This window comes from Sciurus vulgaris, assembly GCF_902686455.1.
Source record: "Sciurus vulgaris genome assembly, chromosome: 3".
In the NCBI taxonomy this organism is placed as follows: Eukaryota; Metazoa; Chordata; class Mammalia; order Rodentia; family Sciuridae; genus Sciurus; species Sciurus vulgaris.
Genome location: NC_136463.1, coordinates 131,154,304 through 131,172,072, shown reverse-complemented (window position 1 = coordinate 131,172,072; position 17,769 = coordinate 131,154,304). Strand labels below are relative to the sequence as shown.

Sequence of the window (17,769 nt, the reverse complement as noted above, 5' to 3'; positions counted from 1 at the left end):
TCTGAGAAATCCCACAATACAGAAACAGTTCAAATTTTTAAAGCAAGCATTTCCCAAACTTATTTGATCATGGATCTTTGTTTTATTTCTGCCCTTTATGCCATTTAACATTTAAAAAAAACTAGTATTCTGTGGAACACATTTCAACAACTCATCCTAACAGACAGGCTTACTTTCTACCACCTGTGTCAAGGTTTATGACTCTGGATTTTGCTTCTGGTGGTCCCAGAAGTGCACAGTGTGTAATGATAGGTGTAGGCAACCTTCTCAGTAGGGTTTGGCTAGAGAACAAGGCACTGACAGGCTTGAAAGTCTTAGAAATTCCCACAGGGACAGAATCTAATAGTATAAATTAGAGATCCATATGGAAATAATCTTGCTTAACTCATTTTTCTATAGAAAACTCAAAGTAGAGTTAGTACCAAACTCCATCCTCTGGTTGCTAACATAGCACCTTGCTGCAGAAAAGTGAGTATTTTTAATGCAAGACTGGTCAGAGAAAGTCCCCAGCACAATTATAATGGAGTGTGCAAGCTTTCTGAAGATAAGAGCCCTAAGTCATGTATCTTCCTATTCCAGCCTGGGGCCTGGCATAATAAGAGTCATCAATGCTTGTTGACTGAACTGAATGAATGATAGATGGATGAATGGATGCATGAATCACAATGTCTTCCTGCACTTTCATGCATTAATATGGTCCAGTTGCAAAATCTACCTGTCTTCTATAACTGAGTCAGTATTGGGTGAGGGTAGGCAGAATGTAAGATGGAAATACTGAAAGGAACAAAGAGAAACTCCAAAGAGGAAGATGCCCAAAACATGGACGGTCACATAGCTGCTTTTGCGCCAACACCCTGAGAGCCCTTGAATGAAGCACAGCAGTTCAGAAATTACCTGGACATGGGAGAGAGGGAGAAGCACAACATAGGGAGCCTCAGTGTGCCTGTTATAAGTTGTCCCTTGGCTAAAGGAGGAAACAGTCCTTATTCACCTTGAGAAAAAAAAAATTGAAGTGACCTGTCACCATATAGCTAATTTAACTTGTGTGGGATCTACTCAATCAATGTGAATAAAGAAAGAGATAATATTTTGCATCTTGAGTCTACCTCTCATCAATGCCTCTGTCATGAGGATTCACTGATATCATTAACTGTGGTGTATCTGAGCATGACTGGTTGATGGTCTCGAATCACAGGAATCTGAGCTGTGGTTAGCAGTTACACTAGTAGAATTCTGAATTAAATTTTGAAATCTTCTTTCATTGGTGACACCAGCTTGTTAAAGTGGAGAATAAAATACCAGAAATGTCTGTTATAATTAACATTCTCATTAGATAATGAGAAGAAGCTTAAAGACTTGGATTCAAATCTAGGACTGATACTAGCTAGCTCTGTGACCTTAGCAGCATGTATTTTCATAGAATGAACTCTATGTAAGATTTAATGTTAGCTACTACAAATAATAGTAAATATCACTTAACTGGCCTAATGAATTTTCACTTATTAGATAATATAGATTAAAGCAAGTTTTAAAGAAATAACATATACGTGATCAAAATCTCGTGCTCCCCTTGTTAACCCTCTTCATCATAATCCCTACTAACCCTAACACCCTTGCTATTTCTAACATGTGGTCAGCTCTGCATCTTTCCAAGGATCACAGGGCCTCTGTACCCCAGAAACTGACCAAGGTCTTGGACTGCCTCACACTGAAGGTAGAGGGCACCTTGGTTCTGAAATCCTTCACGTTGCGCTTAGATACGGTCTTTTTCTCCTCTCACTAGTGGGACAGGTTGTGAGCTGTCAATCTCCAGTAATTCCAAGTTAAGGTCAAAATTTCCTTTCAATGTCCCAGTCCCTGCAATAGGCAAGAAAAGTACACGGGGACCTGGATGGATGCTCAGTCTGGTCCCCTGATTGCCCTTTAAACTGGGGGATTCTCTAGGTCTCTCTCTCTCTCTCTTATCTCCTAAGATACTCTAACTCTTTAAATGAACACTTTATTGAACTTAACATTATTCAGGATGGGTTGTTTCACATAAATAAAATTTATAAATTACTCAGAAAAAAATCCCTTCAAGAATCAATTTAACATTTTGTTGATTTAAAATGGAAATATCCATACATATTTTAACTATTGATTAATAATCAATATAAACTACAATCTACTCCATGCCAGGTACTGTGATAGGCACTTTAAATATTTTATTATAGTCTTCTAAATAACAGGTGAGGTAGATAGTACTACCATAATTTTGGAGACAAAGGAACTGAGCAGTAAAGCAGCCAAGTCACTGTTCAAATGATGTTGCTCTACCGAGTGGAGGAAGAGCTGAAATTTTGCTCCAAATCCAGGAAACTTTGTAGAGTTCTACAGAGATATCTCAGTGTGACTGGGGACTGGGAAATCATAACAGAAGGTCATCAACCTCATACATAGAGTGGATAAAGTGCACTCTGCAGAATATTCACAAGGTCTTTTCCTATGGAAAGTCAAATACACAAGCTACACAAGCAGTTACCTGAGAAAGTATCTGCTTACAGTTCTTTGTCATAAGTGGGAAAAACAGTTAGATACAACTTGGTACAAAAGAGGTGCTCTGAACCCTCAGAACACATACAAGGTTTAGTTCAGGAAGACTATACTCATCTCAGAGCCAGAAATCCTGCCTCCTACCACCATAACACTTAGGGTGGACCTGGAACTCTATTCTAGTATTTGTATTGTTGTTTTGTGCATTATTTTTTCTTATGATCATTTTTAATCTCTCTTACTTATCTGTAAATTTCTTAGAGGCAGGGACTGTGCCTTACTAGTCACATATCATCTGCAGCATCCAGCCTAACACAGAAAGTTCTTGAATGGCTTGCTTTAGAGATGACAAGCTACACAAGCAGTTACCTGAGAAATTATCTGCTTACAGTTCTTTGTCACAAGTGGGAAAAACAGATACAAAGAGCTGGTGTGGGGACAGTCAAGTTGAAGATCCCTGCTCACTCAACCTTCGGTCCTCTTTCAGGAGTGGCTCTGCACTGGCCCAACTCTATGGAACCTCAGCTACCTTGGAACATCACCATTTTAACCACGCCGTGATGATTCTTCAGAGTGAGGTAGGAACTACTCCACTTCTCCCCTCAACAGAGGACCAGGTACCTGCTTCCTACCTCTCTTTCTTTGTAGTGCCACAGGTAGATACAGAAAAGGGAGAACATAAATGTAATTCAAACTACTGGGCCTTAGTGGCTTTTTTGGATCTTTCAGCTGCCTGACTGAGGACCTTGTTCAAATTCTTCCTGTGCTGATTCATTTGGGTTTCCTTATTGGTTAGAAGACTTTGCAGACTCACTTGCAGGCTAATAGGCCTGTATAGACTGTTTGTCATCATCAGAGCTTGATCTTGCCTTCCTTAAGGAACATGGAAGCACACTGAGTGATTGGATCTGAGAACTAAGTGGCCCAACATTCCCATTTTGTGAGAACACAAAAGCCATTTTAAAAGATGTTGAAGCAAAAACAGGATGAGAAAGTTACACTTTAATAGAAACCTATAAAAGATAAAAGAATTTAAAATTGCTGGTGGGACCACTTTGAAAGTGAGAACTGCAACTAAAAATAAGACCCAGGGCCGATGCCATATGCCTTATTTTGCTTCCTATGGCAATGCGAGAGTCAGAAGTAGTTGGAATTTTACATTTTTAGCTTTCCATGGAGAAAAACAGAGACCACTAACTGACTCTGGCTGAGGCGTCTTAGTTTTAAATTGCCAGGAAAGGATCTGTTTAATTTTCTGCAGGCGTACAGACTTTTTTTTTTTTTTTTTTTAGGCCAGGAAGGGATCATCTGTTCCCCATTATTTGTCAGTTCTCTAGCTGTGCCATTAATTATTATTATTATCATCATTAAGGCCCTGCTTCGCTGGAATAGCATCATTAAATATGGAGGTTCTTTTTTTTTTTTTTTTTTTTCTCCAGACTATTTTGAGAAAGCTTGTCTTTTGCAATATCATGAAAGCCTTCGACCCCATAAAGGAGAGTCAACGCTCCTGCAAGGCCAGCCTGCTGGGGACGATGTATTTTCAGTTGGGAAAGAAATACCTGGGGTTAGGCTCTCAGTTAGCCAGCATGCTAACTGAATTTTCCTTTAAAAGCTACATTTTAGCTGAGTGCTCTCGAAGAGGGAAGTGGAAAGGGGGCACTTTGGCTCAGACCATCTTTTCTGTACTGGCAAACATGGCCTATTTATACCTCTGACCCCAGAAAGCCCCACCTTCATAATAACAAGGATTAAAAACAGAAGTAAGTTTCCCAGTCCCTCAGAATCTGTGTTCATACAGACATAACACATTGACGGCCCTTCTCTCTGGGTTCTAATGAGTGCTGGTGATCAATAGTAATGAAGCCTTGTACTGAGCGTCCACTTTGTGCAGCACTGCCCTGGCGCTGCCATGTCTCCTTCTGTCCTGCCCATCAGAAAGGCAGAAATGCAGGCAACTTTGTTGTCCATTTTCCAAATGAGGCACAAGCATAGACACCCTGGATGGCTTGAGGAATTTTCTTTCCAGCAGCTCCACACTCACTGCCTCCCTACACAAAGGGCAGAAGCCCTGTTGCAGGGAGATTCAACTCCACTTCAGGGACCAAACCTTGAGGCATTGTGCAAGGCCATTTGCATATAAACTATACCCTGATGCAAATTAATGTCTTTCTTTTTTTAACAAAAGCAGATCTGGCTAGCTTTGTTACTCTGTTCTCTGGAAATCATATTAGTTACTTAAGTCCTTTAAAAGCAGTAAAATGCACACCCTTACAAAATAACCAGGATCCTCAAGTTCAGACCAGTTTTCTCCTTGTTTGTATGTTGACTTTCCTAATCCTTGCTGCTCAAGGCTGTATTTCTTTCACCAGACGCTGTGTGACTTAATCCAGGTGGTGTTTTTTCTATAGCTTCTGGACGTTTTTTTCCCTAGGCACTGGAATACCCACCTGTGATTGGTCCATGGGACAATTCTGGGGGAGAAAAACATGGGCAGAATTATGGTGTAGTTACTAGTTACTTGTCTTCTTAATGGCTGAATTAAGGGTCTGAAAGAGTTCATTTGGAAATTATTATTAATATTGGACCTGGTCCCAGGTGGAACCAATATACTCTAGTCTTTAAGGAATGGAGGGTTCACCCAATGAGATAAATTAACTCAGGGGAGCAGATTATCATCTAGTGCCTGAAGAGATAATTTACTAATGGATATTCAGGTTTCCTGAAATAATTGATATTCTTCTCATTGAAGAATTGATGATAATCAAACAGTCATTTGCCCCTTTCCTTCTCTACCACCTCTTGGTTCTCAATAGTAGGTTAAAACTTGCCCATTGTAGGCCATAGGCTTACAAGTTCATATTTCATGCTGGAAAAAATCTGAAAAATGAAAAGTCCTGACTTTGAAAGCAAATTAAGTGACTTGTTTGCTACGATACAGAAGGCTCTTTCACTTTACTGAAAAGCAAATTTTGATGAAAACAAGAATGCTTTTCAAAGGTGTGGAGATAAAACTGAAATTGCAGCTTTTCTTGGGTAAAAGTCATCTTTATGGTCTGGCTGTTCTAAGAACAATGGCTTATACATCCTAGCTATTCATTAACTATTCACTGTACTGAGTTTAATCTACCACACCCTTCATCAAAGTGTGTCCTAACAGTTGCATGCAGGGTCCCTCAACTTCAGCAGCATTGATATGTTGGGCCAGGTTGGTCTTTGCTGTGGAGAGTCTCCTGTGCATTATAAGATGTTTAGGAACATCCCTGGCCTCTCCCAGTAAATACCAGCAACACTCCTATCCAGCTGTGACCATCAAAAATGTCTCCAGATTTTGCCAAAAGTCCCCATTGTCTAATGTTTTTTTATCATCCTTCAAGTCACTAATTGCCATAGCAAGTGTCTCCAGAATATCAGTTAAAACTTTATTAGTGAAACTAGTATTCATTTAAGGGTCAGAAAGATTTCAAAAATTTTGCCAACTTCTCAAAAATGTATTTCTATAGGAAACACAGTCACATGGAGTTGTTGGCACAAACATTCAGAAGAGAAGTTCAAATATTTTCATATTTTTCCCTTCGACACTAAACACATGATAAAGGCCCCCTCAGTAGAATTCCTCTAATATGATTCACCTTCTGGCTTTGCTGTGTTTGCCAAGGAATCTATAGTTGTATGAAATTTTATTAAGCTTTTTAAAAATGATTTTTTTCATGTTCCTGTTTTTTTTTTATTTGTTTGTTTGTTTTAATATAGGAAAAACATATAATCAACAACCACAGAGTTAATGATGTCTTTTGTGACTTTTTACTTTCTCATTACAGGGTCACAACATCTTTGCTAATTTGTCCTCCCAGGAATATAGTGACCTTATGCAGCTTTTGAAGCAGTCAATATTAGCAACAGACCTCACGCTGTACTTTGAGTAGGTATTGGCATTTGATCTATTTGACAAATGAATATCTGAAGTTCCATCTTATAATTAATTTTCAGGTCCAGATTGGGGGTTGCCTGTTATTTCAGCACTGATATCAATGTTTAAAAGGGCTAAATTTTTTAATTTTGTTTTTTCCTTTGAAGTTCATTAGGGTGGTATGTTAAGCCAAGAGATTCAGGCTACAATGGCAAGATTTATATCTTTTTGTTTGTTTGTTTGTTTTATGAATCTTATTTGGAACTCTTGACTCTGAAACTAAATGATGGTCACTTTTATTTTAGATACTGCCTAAAATTGCTATTTTAGACTATTATTTATGACAGATCTATAATGACACTGATGATAGTGATGATGACATGAAAACTATTTGTTGTTGAAAGGTTGGCTAAAAATCCAAGCTTCACTCTGTGTTTCTCTATGTATCTTTCTCAGAAGAGGTGTCTCCCTTTTTTCTACAGTTCAGGAATTTTCTCTGAGCAGAAAATTCCATCCCTTCCCTTCGCAGTTCTCCTTTGTGTACCACCTCTTTTAGCAGCCTGGAAATGTCTTCCTCCTCTGCTATATACAGTCCTCTCCTCTCTTAAAGACCAAACAACTTTTCTCCCTTATGAAATGATTTTGCTTGAACCTATGAAGATCTTTAATTGCTTTTCAACTTGTGTTTATTTTACTACTTTTTTTAAGAAAAATAGAGCACATTAGGTCCTCTGTTTTCTTAATATCCATTCATATTGTGAGAGCAAAGTCCACTCCACATTCTACCAAACTTTTATTCTTTGATATTTTCTAGCTTTGTCTGAGACATCTGAAGGTCTATAAAATTTTCATTGGCAATTCTACTCCCTTTGCTTCAGCTGCTTTCTCTCTCCTTTTCCAGATCCCTTGTAAATTTCCCTTCCCCTTTTTCCTACATTTGAGTTCTTGAACCCATGTTCTTTCTCCACTGAGATCACTCCACTGGCCTCACTTCTGTGTTATCTCAATGTAGGATATCGTCTGATGAAGAGGACTCTGAAGTGCTCCACTCTAACCCCTCACACTTGCAGATCTGTATTTTTAACTTCCATCTCAAAAACCTCCAGTGTCTCCATTGCCTTCTAAGAAAGTTTTAAATTTGATTCAACTTTCAAGGCCCTCCATAATCTGCCCCTGATCTGTCTTCATTTTCATCTTCCACTTCTCCTTGACATGATTTGTAAACTTGCAGCAGAGTGGCCTACAGATTACTCTTTGAGATGCTAGGGAGTAGACTCTGTCATACCACATTCCTACATGGAATCCTCTCCCTCCACTTCCCCATCTGACTCAGCTGCCCATCCTTAAATTCATCTCATCTACCTTTTCTAGGAAGTCCTGTGCCATGCCCTCCCTTCTCAGTTGTCCTGTACTTTGGCATTGTGTCAGGATTAGGTGCAATGGTAAGAAACAGAAAACCCAGAATAATAGTGAGTCACTTCTCTGTCACATGAAAGAAGTTTGATCAGTGCTCTGGAGGTGTAGAGGAGCTATGTGGAGTCCTCAGGGACCTGGTCTCCTCCCACTGTTCTATACCATCACATTCAATATATGGTCTTTACCTCTTAGTCTGAAATAGTTGCTCAAGGTCCAGTCATAATGTCCACATTCCAGCCACCAGGAAGAAAGGAGGGACAAGGAAGAAAGGGACAAAAGGGTAATGCAAGCTGTCTAGGAGAGTCTTCTGGAAACTGTCATATAGCTCTTCAACCTATATTATTGGTCAAAATTTAGTTACTTTGCCATATATAGCTTCAGGGATGTTTGGGAAAGGAAGTCTATTCTGGGGAACCATGTGATCAGCTAAAACTCAGGAGTTCTAATACCGAAGAAGAAAGGAAGGAGAAATATTGGGGTAGACAATTGGTTGTCTTGCCACAAGTGCTTATTGTTGGATTCTGCTGAACGGATTATTACATGGTATAGTGAGGGTAGCATAGGCTTTGGAGTTATATTGGCCTAAATTTAAATCTCACTCTGACCTTCTAAGTAAAACCTGATGGATTGAACCTAAGTATCTATATCTTTTCCCTCCTAAAATCCCACCAAGATGAAAATAAATTGAATATAAAAAAAGGCATAAATCTGAAAAATTGATGTCACATAGCAAGTGACAGGAGATGTCAATGCATTTGTGGAAAATGCAAGGCAGACCAACAACTACAGTAAGTGACCTAGCAGAGCAGAAAAAGAAAGCAGGACCCACAGATGAGGAGGGCTCTGGAGAGCAAGCCAGTTTGCCCTGCAAAACCTTGCTTGGGGCTTTGAGAGGAAAATACTATGAAAGGTGGATGTGAACTCAAAGCTGAAGGCAAGGAGATTGCAGCAAGCCAGCTTACAGAACACTCGGAGCCCAGCACGTCCTCTACCAATATGGCCAGGTTAGTTTCCTTTCCTTATGCAGAGAAGGCCAGATGTCCATTCTACAGACAGATAAAAGGACTCTGGACTGAAGAGAAGTACAGGGTGAGAATAGGATGCAAGACTCAAAAGAGGGGTCTCAGTAAGATGGAAGCAGTACATAGTGAAAATCCAGAGCCAACCAGGTGCAGTGGTGCAATCTGTAATCCCAGCTGCTCAGGAGGCTGAGGCAGGCGAATGGAGAGTTCAAAGCCAGGCTCAGCAACTAAGCGTGGCCCTAAGCAACTCAGCAAGACCCTGTCTCTAAAGAAAATGTAAAATGGGGCTGGGGGTGTGGCTCAGTGGTCAAGCACCTCTGGGATCCATCCCTGGTACTCAGAAGGTCCAGTTAAATTTAAATTCCTGATAAACAATGAATAGTTTTTCATTGTTCATTCACATACACACACGCACATGTATACCATGAAATATATGAGACATTCTTACATTAAAAATGAATTTTTATCTGTAACTCAAATTTAACTGGGCTTCCTATATTTTATCTAGCATTGCTACCCATTCCCCTACAACACCACACACACAGAGACAACTCCTACTTAGCTCTTTAATTCTTTACTATTACTTACAAACAGACAGCCAAGGGTCACATGATATTTTATAAGCCTCTGATATGAGAAACAGAAGCCAAAACAAACAGGGGGAAAAAAATAGAATTAAGAGAAAACAATGGGGGGCACATATATGAAAACAAAAAACTGTTGTTAATGTCCTTGAAAAACCAAGGTATTGCATCTATGAAACAAGAATAGGATGCTTTGAAAAATAATAATAGGAGCAACCATGGAGAAGAAAAAGCTCTTGAAAATTAAGAACATGATGGTCAAAATAAGAACAATCAAATGAAAGCATCAAGAAACGTAACCAAAGGACCAAAAAACACTGCTTTATTTCATTATATGCCTGTTGGTGCTGTTTGACATGTTAACTATGTACATGTATTACCCTAGTAAATATCCATTTTAATAAGATAAAATGCAAACTTCAAAAAATAAAAATTCCAGCTCTGCAGCTAACTAGCTGTGTATCATCAGACAAATTATTTACCTCTCTGAGCCTCTTCTTCCTATGTAAAATAGAGATAATAATACCTATGAGATAATAATACTGATCGAATGTCTTAAATGCCATATTCTTGGCAAAAACACAACCTCAGTTGCTCTCGTACCTATTTACTTTGCATGTTTTGTGGCCCTTGGGTTCACTTCAGTATCATGACCGTCCATCTTTTCCTGGATTGATACTCTTTGATTTGGGATTTATGGAAAGCCTGTCTCTTTTAAATGCTTTTATTTCTTGTCCCTGACATTTGCAGGATAAATGTTATTTTTCTCAAAGCAAAAGCATTTTCCCAAACTAAGTCTCCAAGTAACTTTTAAAGAGGAAAAAAAAATCTCCCCACTGGAGTCCATTTATCAAGACCTGTTAGGGATGTGACGAGTCACCCAGTGACCGCAGGAGTGCAGTCAAGGAAGTTGGTTGCCAGTCGTTTTCTCATTACTCTCTTCTTATCTTAATGCTGCAGCCCCAGCTAATGTTTGCTGACTCCCAAGAAGCTGGCTTGCTCTTTTTCTGTCAATCTTATAGTTTTCAGAGGTTCTGAATAGCTGCCCATTCTCTAATCTAGACCTTCAGAGGACTGATTCCCTTGTCTGTCTGAAGTTGCAGTAGAGTATTGCCATATTTGTAGCCAAAACATCTCCTGGGGTTATTGAGGAGAAAAGCAGCTACCACACCCTGTCCCCTAGATGCTTTTATTTCACAATGAGCAGTCGTGGAACTGGAAGGGATCTTGGAAATGTCGTTCAAGTCATCTCCTTTATTTTGCAGATCATGCATTGAGGTCCAAATGATTAAATCATGCAGCTTGAGTCACATAGGTAATTATTGGCAAAACTGGAACCCGGTTCTAGCTAGAAACTCCTCTTCTAGTGCTTTTGCCACAATTACCGTATGTCCTTTCTAATGAATGAATCAAGAAATAGTTGTCATTTGGATTGTGAAACAATATGGCACTATTGACCTTCCCAGCTGTATTTTAATCAGAGTAAAATAAAAACCAATCCGGGTTCCTATTGCCCTCTCCCCCAGCACAGCTAGAGACAAGGACTTGCATGCAGTTAGTTTAGTTTTGGAAATAGTACCAAGTATAAGAGTTGAATGGCTGCAACAGTGAAATGAGAAAAGACAGAAGTCATTGTAAGGGTACATCTCCTTGTTAGCCACCACCATGATCAGCTGGGCATGGACACCTGAGAAGTCTCATAAGCTACATCTTAAAATTGTCCACCAGCCTCCATCTTTGTCAGCCAAAGTTTGCACTGAGGGATGCTGACCTCCACGCTCTTCCAGGGTGCATGTACCTGAGGACTGGGAGTTCCTGCAGCTATCCCCAGTCCCACACATTGAGTCAGAGCAGACCAGGACAAAAAGAAGCAAAGTGCCAGGTGCCACAGGTGCTGTGCTGTTGTTTGGGGTGGCAGTGGCTAAGAAAGGTGGGGGCCAAGAGGATGTGAGGCAGTACCTACAACTGGTTCTGGAAGTCTGATTATCATTGGGTTTCTGCCCTAATGATTACTCTTGCCAAAAGTCATGATAATGTTGAGGAAACCAAAAAGAAACCTTCCCACAGGAAGAAGGATGTCCTTCTAGAAATGGCCATAAGGGCCAGAGAGAAGAAGGGGTTTATGGCTCATTCCTAGGAGTAAGAATTTGCCATGTTCCAAAAGGGGGAAATGTAAGATACATGGAAATGTGGAATCACTTTTAAAACAACCATAAAAATTTGTGACCTTAATTTCTAATGGTGGTGAGTATCCTTGGGATTCTGTGTCACAAATGGCATATGAAAGCAGAATTCACAAGATAAAAAGTAAACAAACAAATAAACCCCTTCGTGTGCATGTCTAGTTTCATAGCCCAAGTCGAGGTTAATTATTCAGTCTGATTTTCCAACTCACTGAAAATTCAGTTACTGCTGACTGATTTTCTGAAATTGATTTCCTGTGCCTATTTCTGAGTCCCTGCAATGAATAAGGCTTTGATAATTAAATAGTAATTTTACCAGCTCAAGCAGGAATTCTATATACCCTCTCAGTAATTAGCCATGTGACTCTGGGAGAGTCACTCACTCAATCTGCCTTTCCCTTGGTTTCCTTGTCAGCAGGAGGATAGGCCTTTCACCCGTGCCAAGCTGCTGGGGTCTTTGTGGCAGTCAAAGAACATTACCTAGATGAAAGAGCTTTGATAATTTAAAGTACCTTATAAAAAAGAAGTCATTCAGCCAGAAAACTTAATAAAATATGCACCATAAAAGATGGCACTTGGGGTGGGCAGAGAGAGAGAGATCTAAAATCACAAATGTTAAAACTTCAAAGATGTCACAAATACCTTGTACTATATGTCTGCATATAAGTCAACAAAGATGACCTATGCAAATTCCACAATTAACAATAAAAACAACCAATATTTTCCTGAGTGCTAAATTACACATTATGCCAGTTAAACTGAAAGCAGGTCTATAAGACTAGGTAATATTATTAACCCCAGGATATGCATGAGGAAACCAAGGTGTGGAGCAATTCAGTAAATTGCTCACAAGGTTAAAAAGCAAATCTAGGATTTGAACCAAGTATTTAGACTACAGAAAGTTTTTAACTCCTTTGTCATTCTTTCTGATGTTGTTTAGTTGTTAGTTTAAGAGTACTAAAGGGGAAACGGAGGTCAGTCCTGGGAATACTCAGGCATGAGTGGCAGCAGTAACTTGAGCATGCACATACCTGAGGCTGGTTAAAAGTGCGGTGGGCGTCAGGCCAATGGCAGTTCCACTAATGCAGGCTCCACCACCCGAGTGAAGGGTAGGTGCAGAGGCTGCAGAGCACAGTTGCTCAGGAGACTGGGACAGAGAGGACAGCTGAGACTACAGTTAGAGACTCTTCGTTGAGCTAAGTTAGAGTACCACAGATGGGCAATTCCTTAGCTTTAACACTGTTAAAATTGTTAATACTGAAGTTGTTGCAATTGCTTGGATTAAAAAGTAGCTTCCATCTCCCACAGTTTGTGTTCATGTAATACTGTATCTCTCTTCTATTAGGCATGCTCCGTGCCCAGCACTGTTCTAGGCATTACATGTCTGTCTCCTTGTGTCACTGTTAGATGGAAGCTCCCAGAATCACAACATCTTACTCTTTAGCTCACTCTTGTAGACCCCAAACCTGACACACTATCAGACTACACATTCTCAAAATATTAACATTTTGATATTGAATTCTCATATCGGCCACAAGGTTGATATTGTTATCCTTGTCTTATAGATAGGGATCCCCGGGCTTTCCAAGGGTGAGTAATTGGCCCGAAGTTCTCAAGTTCTCTCTATTCAGCCTCCATGCCACATTACTCAGACTACTATGTAAGCTGAGAATTATCAAGCAATTCAGATTTTATAAACCCACGCAGGTACTCAATGCTTTTCAGATTGTCTTTCTCAATTAATCAGATCAATCTTAAAATTTAAACTTTGCCACTTCCATTTGCATTCTGCAAATATGATCAGCAACATTGCCAACCTAACAGTTTCTTGTCTTTTAAAGGGATGCAGTAAATAGAACTTCTCTAAGCACCTGATGATGACACCAAATTGTACTAAAATATTTTCGGTTGTCTGGAGTAATAGCTTGACCATCCTTTTAAAAATTAGATTAACAACAAGACAATTGATTTAAAAAATACAGGGGGAATTCAACAAATGTTTCTACAGCTATACAGACAGAAATATTCATTCATTCATCATTCAAAAACTATTAAGAACCCACCATGTTCTGCATTTCCAACTTCCTCAGTCAATTGCACTCAACTGGTCACCAGACCAGAAAGGATAAATTGAAGCCTAGGAAGGTGTTGATGACCAATGGAGCTTAACCTGTTAGTCTCTCCCAATCATTCTTATATTTTAATGGGGCCTGATAAGTTAAGCATCTGCAGCTACTTTAATGTTAGAACAACAGGCCATGCAGTAGGTTGATGGAAGAACCATTTTGGTAATTCATGATGCACTTCGAAGCATCTTCAAGCATACTTGTCTGCACCTCCCCACCAATGGGTATCACAACTGAATAGAAAGTGAGAAATTCATCCAACTTTTTGACGCCTCTTATGGCAGGCACTGTGCTAGCTGCTGGGAATGCACAGTAGATGAGACATGGTTCCTACCTTCAGGGACCCAGACCCCAGTGAGGAAGGGAGCAAACACATCAGTAAAGGGCTGTGGCCAGAGTAACTGCAGAGTGTTCCATCTAGCAGTGCCTTAAAACGCTTCTTTACCTGTTGATAATGATTTGACTGAACTGACCATTTTAGACCCCGCTTTTATCTAATCTTCTGTCCTCAACATACAGAGTAATTCTCATCTTTTCGTTTCCTGAATTTTGTCAATATATCAACAAAAGCACAGCATTGAACAGGTCATTTCATTCAGGGTCTTAACTGGTCTTTGTATTATCAGTTCCAGTCTAAGACAAGGAGAAAATTCATTTCAAAATTAAATAGATGGGGTTTTTTTCTTGGAATTAACATCTGCATATTACTCTCCCATTCCTCTTTCTAGTGCTTTTGTGTCAAGAACCCAGAAATCTTTGCAGGATCATCTGAATTTAGCCATTAGTGGTCAATGTATGATTTGCCTGTTGAACAAGCTGTAATGGCACTAAGGAAATACATCCTCCTCCCCTGCACCCACCTCCCCATGCCCATGCCCCTATCCCCTGCCTGCTGATTCTGGAGTCAAAATTACAGGAGACTCACAGTGACAATTTGCTACTTTGGCTGTAAAGGCTTCCTAACATTCATGGCCTCTTTGTAGATTCAAAGTAGTTATATGAATACATAGACAAAGATACATATATATCCATGCAGGTATAGATGTATAAATTTACCCCAAAATCCTGATTAAAATATACACAGGAATTGTGATTTCTCTTTTTACAAAGAAAAGGTGCTTTGCAGATAAATTACAAACCAGAAAGATTTTCAATGTAGTGATGGGTGACTAGTAACCAATCCTTAGAATTATTTTTGAAGGTAATTTGAGCTTTCTTAAAGATTGCTATTTTTCTGAGTGGAACATATGTCAGCAGAGCCGGATAAAAGCCTAATAAAAACATATCTGATTATAAATGAGATTTTCCAGTAAGTTGCTTTTCACTAGCCTAGGTGCTTGTCATTGTCCTTGAAAACCAAGGTTCCCAATGATCTGCTTGAGAAGTTAATGATATAGTTCCTTTTGACAAAGGAGTGTGGATCTGGGGAGTATTGTATAATTTTGTGGATTTTCAAATATTCATTTTAACAGCCCCATGTTCTTAAAAATGCTCTTATTTCCAATAGTTTCACATATGCATATGCTATTGACTCTGTGTAATCTATTACACACATACACATAAAGATGTTAAAAGGAGCAACTGAATGGACAAACTCATTCCCAAAGCACAGTGAATTTGCCATTTTGCTTTGTAATGATCGTCACAAAGGAGGAGATCAGAAACACACAACTTGCAGCTGGGAACCAGCCCCAAAGGTTGATGATACACACAGATTTTACTGAGACTATCTCAGAGGCTAGAACCAGGAGGGTGGAATCTATCTAGACCTACTGATAACTGCCCTGGAACCCTGGGAAACACCTTGAATTTCCTCATCTATAAAATGAGAAAATTATAGCAGATTTCTCTCAAAAGTTCCATATAGCATTCACAGTCTATAACAATAATGAAAACTCAAACACAGAACTCATTCTAAGATCAGCAATTTAATATATACATATATATGTACACACTCATATATATACATTTGTAAGTATATGTGTATATATACACATTTGTGTGTTCATGTTTAATTTGATAAAATTATGGTGTGAAGGAATACTGCCTTTACCTTCTGAGGTCATAGCCAAACCTTGGAAGACAGAGTAAATCAGACCTATCATGAAATAGCCACACTTTGGCAGTGGAGGAAAAGTCCAAATTAATATGCCACATTTTTATATGTCCTGTGAGGTGATTTCTCCCTCCCCTTCTCTACCTACCATCCTCTAGGAGTAATGAATGTTCCCTTTCATACTGATGTGATGGAATCCAATTTTGTTAATGTCATGTGAAAGTCATGACCAATTGTGAGTTCATTTTATTTAGGAATTTCATACCAGAAACTCTAGCTATAGAAATTTCCATCACTGGGGAGTTAATTCTTATGATGCTATTCAGTTGTCAGGTCAGAGATATGATTTTTTAAAAAAAGGAAATTTGTTTTCTGTAATGAGTCGATCACCTCGGCAATATGACTTTGCATCAAAGATGTTATGTCCCATATGTTGAACATACTACCTCAGATATAGCAATAGTAGAAGGGAGATCCAACATTGAATAGGAATTGTGTTCTTATTTCATACAACTTACTGTGGTTCCAGCTGGACTCCTGTCTGCAAGAATCTGACAGGGCTTTCCCTGAACAGATTTTACATTGTTTTGTAACTTTAGTCTCTACAAATGGCAAGTAGGAAGCCCTTAAAACAAGTAGAATCTAGGTGAAATCAGTGGCTGAAGAATTATTTTTAAAAAAATGAATAGTGTTTTGAGATAATCGTTTTCATTCATACATCAATTTCACAAATATTTACTGATCTCCTACTACATGTCAGGAACTCTTCCAGGCATGGCAGATACAGGAGCAAACAAAAATGGGCCAGGCCCTTGTCCTCAAGCAACTTGCATTCTGGTGATTTCTTGGACTAACTTGTAGATTGACATGGCCACTCTGGCACATAGGATGACAAGGATGATAACTGGCAGGCTCTTCCAGAAGGCCTCCCGTGATCCTCCAGACACTCCAAGCTAAGTGCCTTCCTCTGTGCTCCTGAGACACACTGGGCCTCTCAGCTGTTTGGGGCAGCTGGTATTCCAACAGGTTGCATTTGTATCCCAGACCAGCCACTCATCAGCTATGAGACCTGGGACCAGGTACTCTGGTCCTTCTGAGCTTAGGAACAGTAATGATCCTTCCTGAGCACCTACTTTTACCAGGCACTCTGCCAGGTGTTTTACATAAATCATTTGATTTAATCCTCTCACCAACCTAAAGAAGGTAGATCTCATTACTATTACTCTCCATGAATAAGAAAACTGAAGCCCCAGGAGACCACCTCAAGGTCAGTCATATAAGTAACAAGTGAAAGAACCCAGGAAGTCTTCCTGGAGCAAGAAAGGACCCCAATTCATGTTAGCTTCATCAAGGCCAGGACTTGGATGAGGCAAGTGATGTGGATTGTATAATTAAAAGGTCAGATTTTGTCTTTTTTTTTTAGTACTAGGGATTAAACCCAGGAGCACTTTGCCACTGAGCCACACCCTAGTCCTTCCTATTTTTTATTTTGAGAGATGGTCTCGCTAAGTTGCTGAGGCTGGCTTTGAACTTGTGATCCTCCTGCCTCAGCCTCCTGAGTGGCTGATATTACAGATGTGCACCACTGTGCCCAGCTCCTGGCTCAGATTTTGTGTTTATTTAGAATTTTGTTTGCTTGTTCATCATGGAATTTTGCATTGATTTTTATTTCTTTGAATACTGCATTAAAACATTAGTTATCTCGATTGCTGAGCCTTTGAGCACCCACTTAAATTTTGTGTTCATGGGTCCCTCACCTCACTTTAGTCCCAGTAGCATTATGATCACATTTGACAAGGGAATTACCTGTCAGTTGCCCTGGCCAAGCTCAAAGATCCTTAAAGGCAGCACCCATATCTTGTATCCATAAAGCCTAGAAAAGTCTTGGCACAGAGTATATGTTCAGTAAATAGTTGTTGAACTCAACTTTTTGCTTCACA

The 17,769-nt window shown here is 39.5% G+C and overlaps 1 protein-coding gene across 3 annotated transcripts in view; it reads left to right on the top strand.

The window, feature by feature from the left end:
* The window catches only part of PDE11A (phosphodiesterase 11A), a 369,784-nt gene that overhangs the window by 297,322 nt on the left and 54,693 nt on the right, over positions 1 to 17,769 (top strand). For 2 of the 3 annotated variants that reach the window (XM_079132189.1, XM_079132190.1), the window contains exons 14-15: positions 3,020 to 3,110; positions 6,354 to 6,454. In XM_079132189.1, coding sequence (XP_078988315.1) covers positions 3,020 to 3,110; positions 6,354 to 6,454 — 192 coding nt within the window. Of the gene's footprint in view, positions 1 to 3,019; positions 3,111 to 6,353; positions 6,455 to 7,454; positions 9,430 to 17,769 lie in introns of those variants that run through there. The other variant, XM_079132191.1, reaches the window with a different exon arrangement.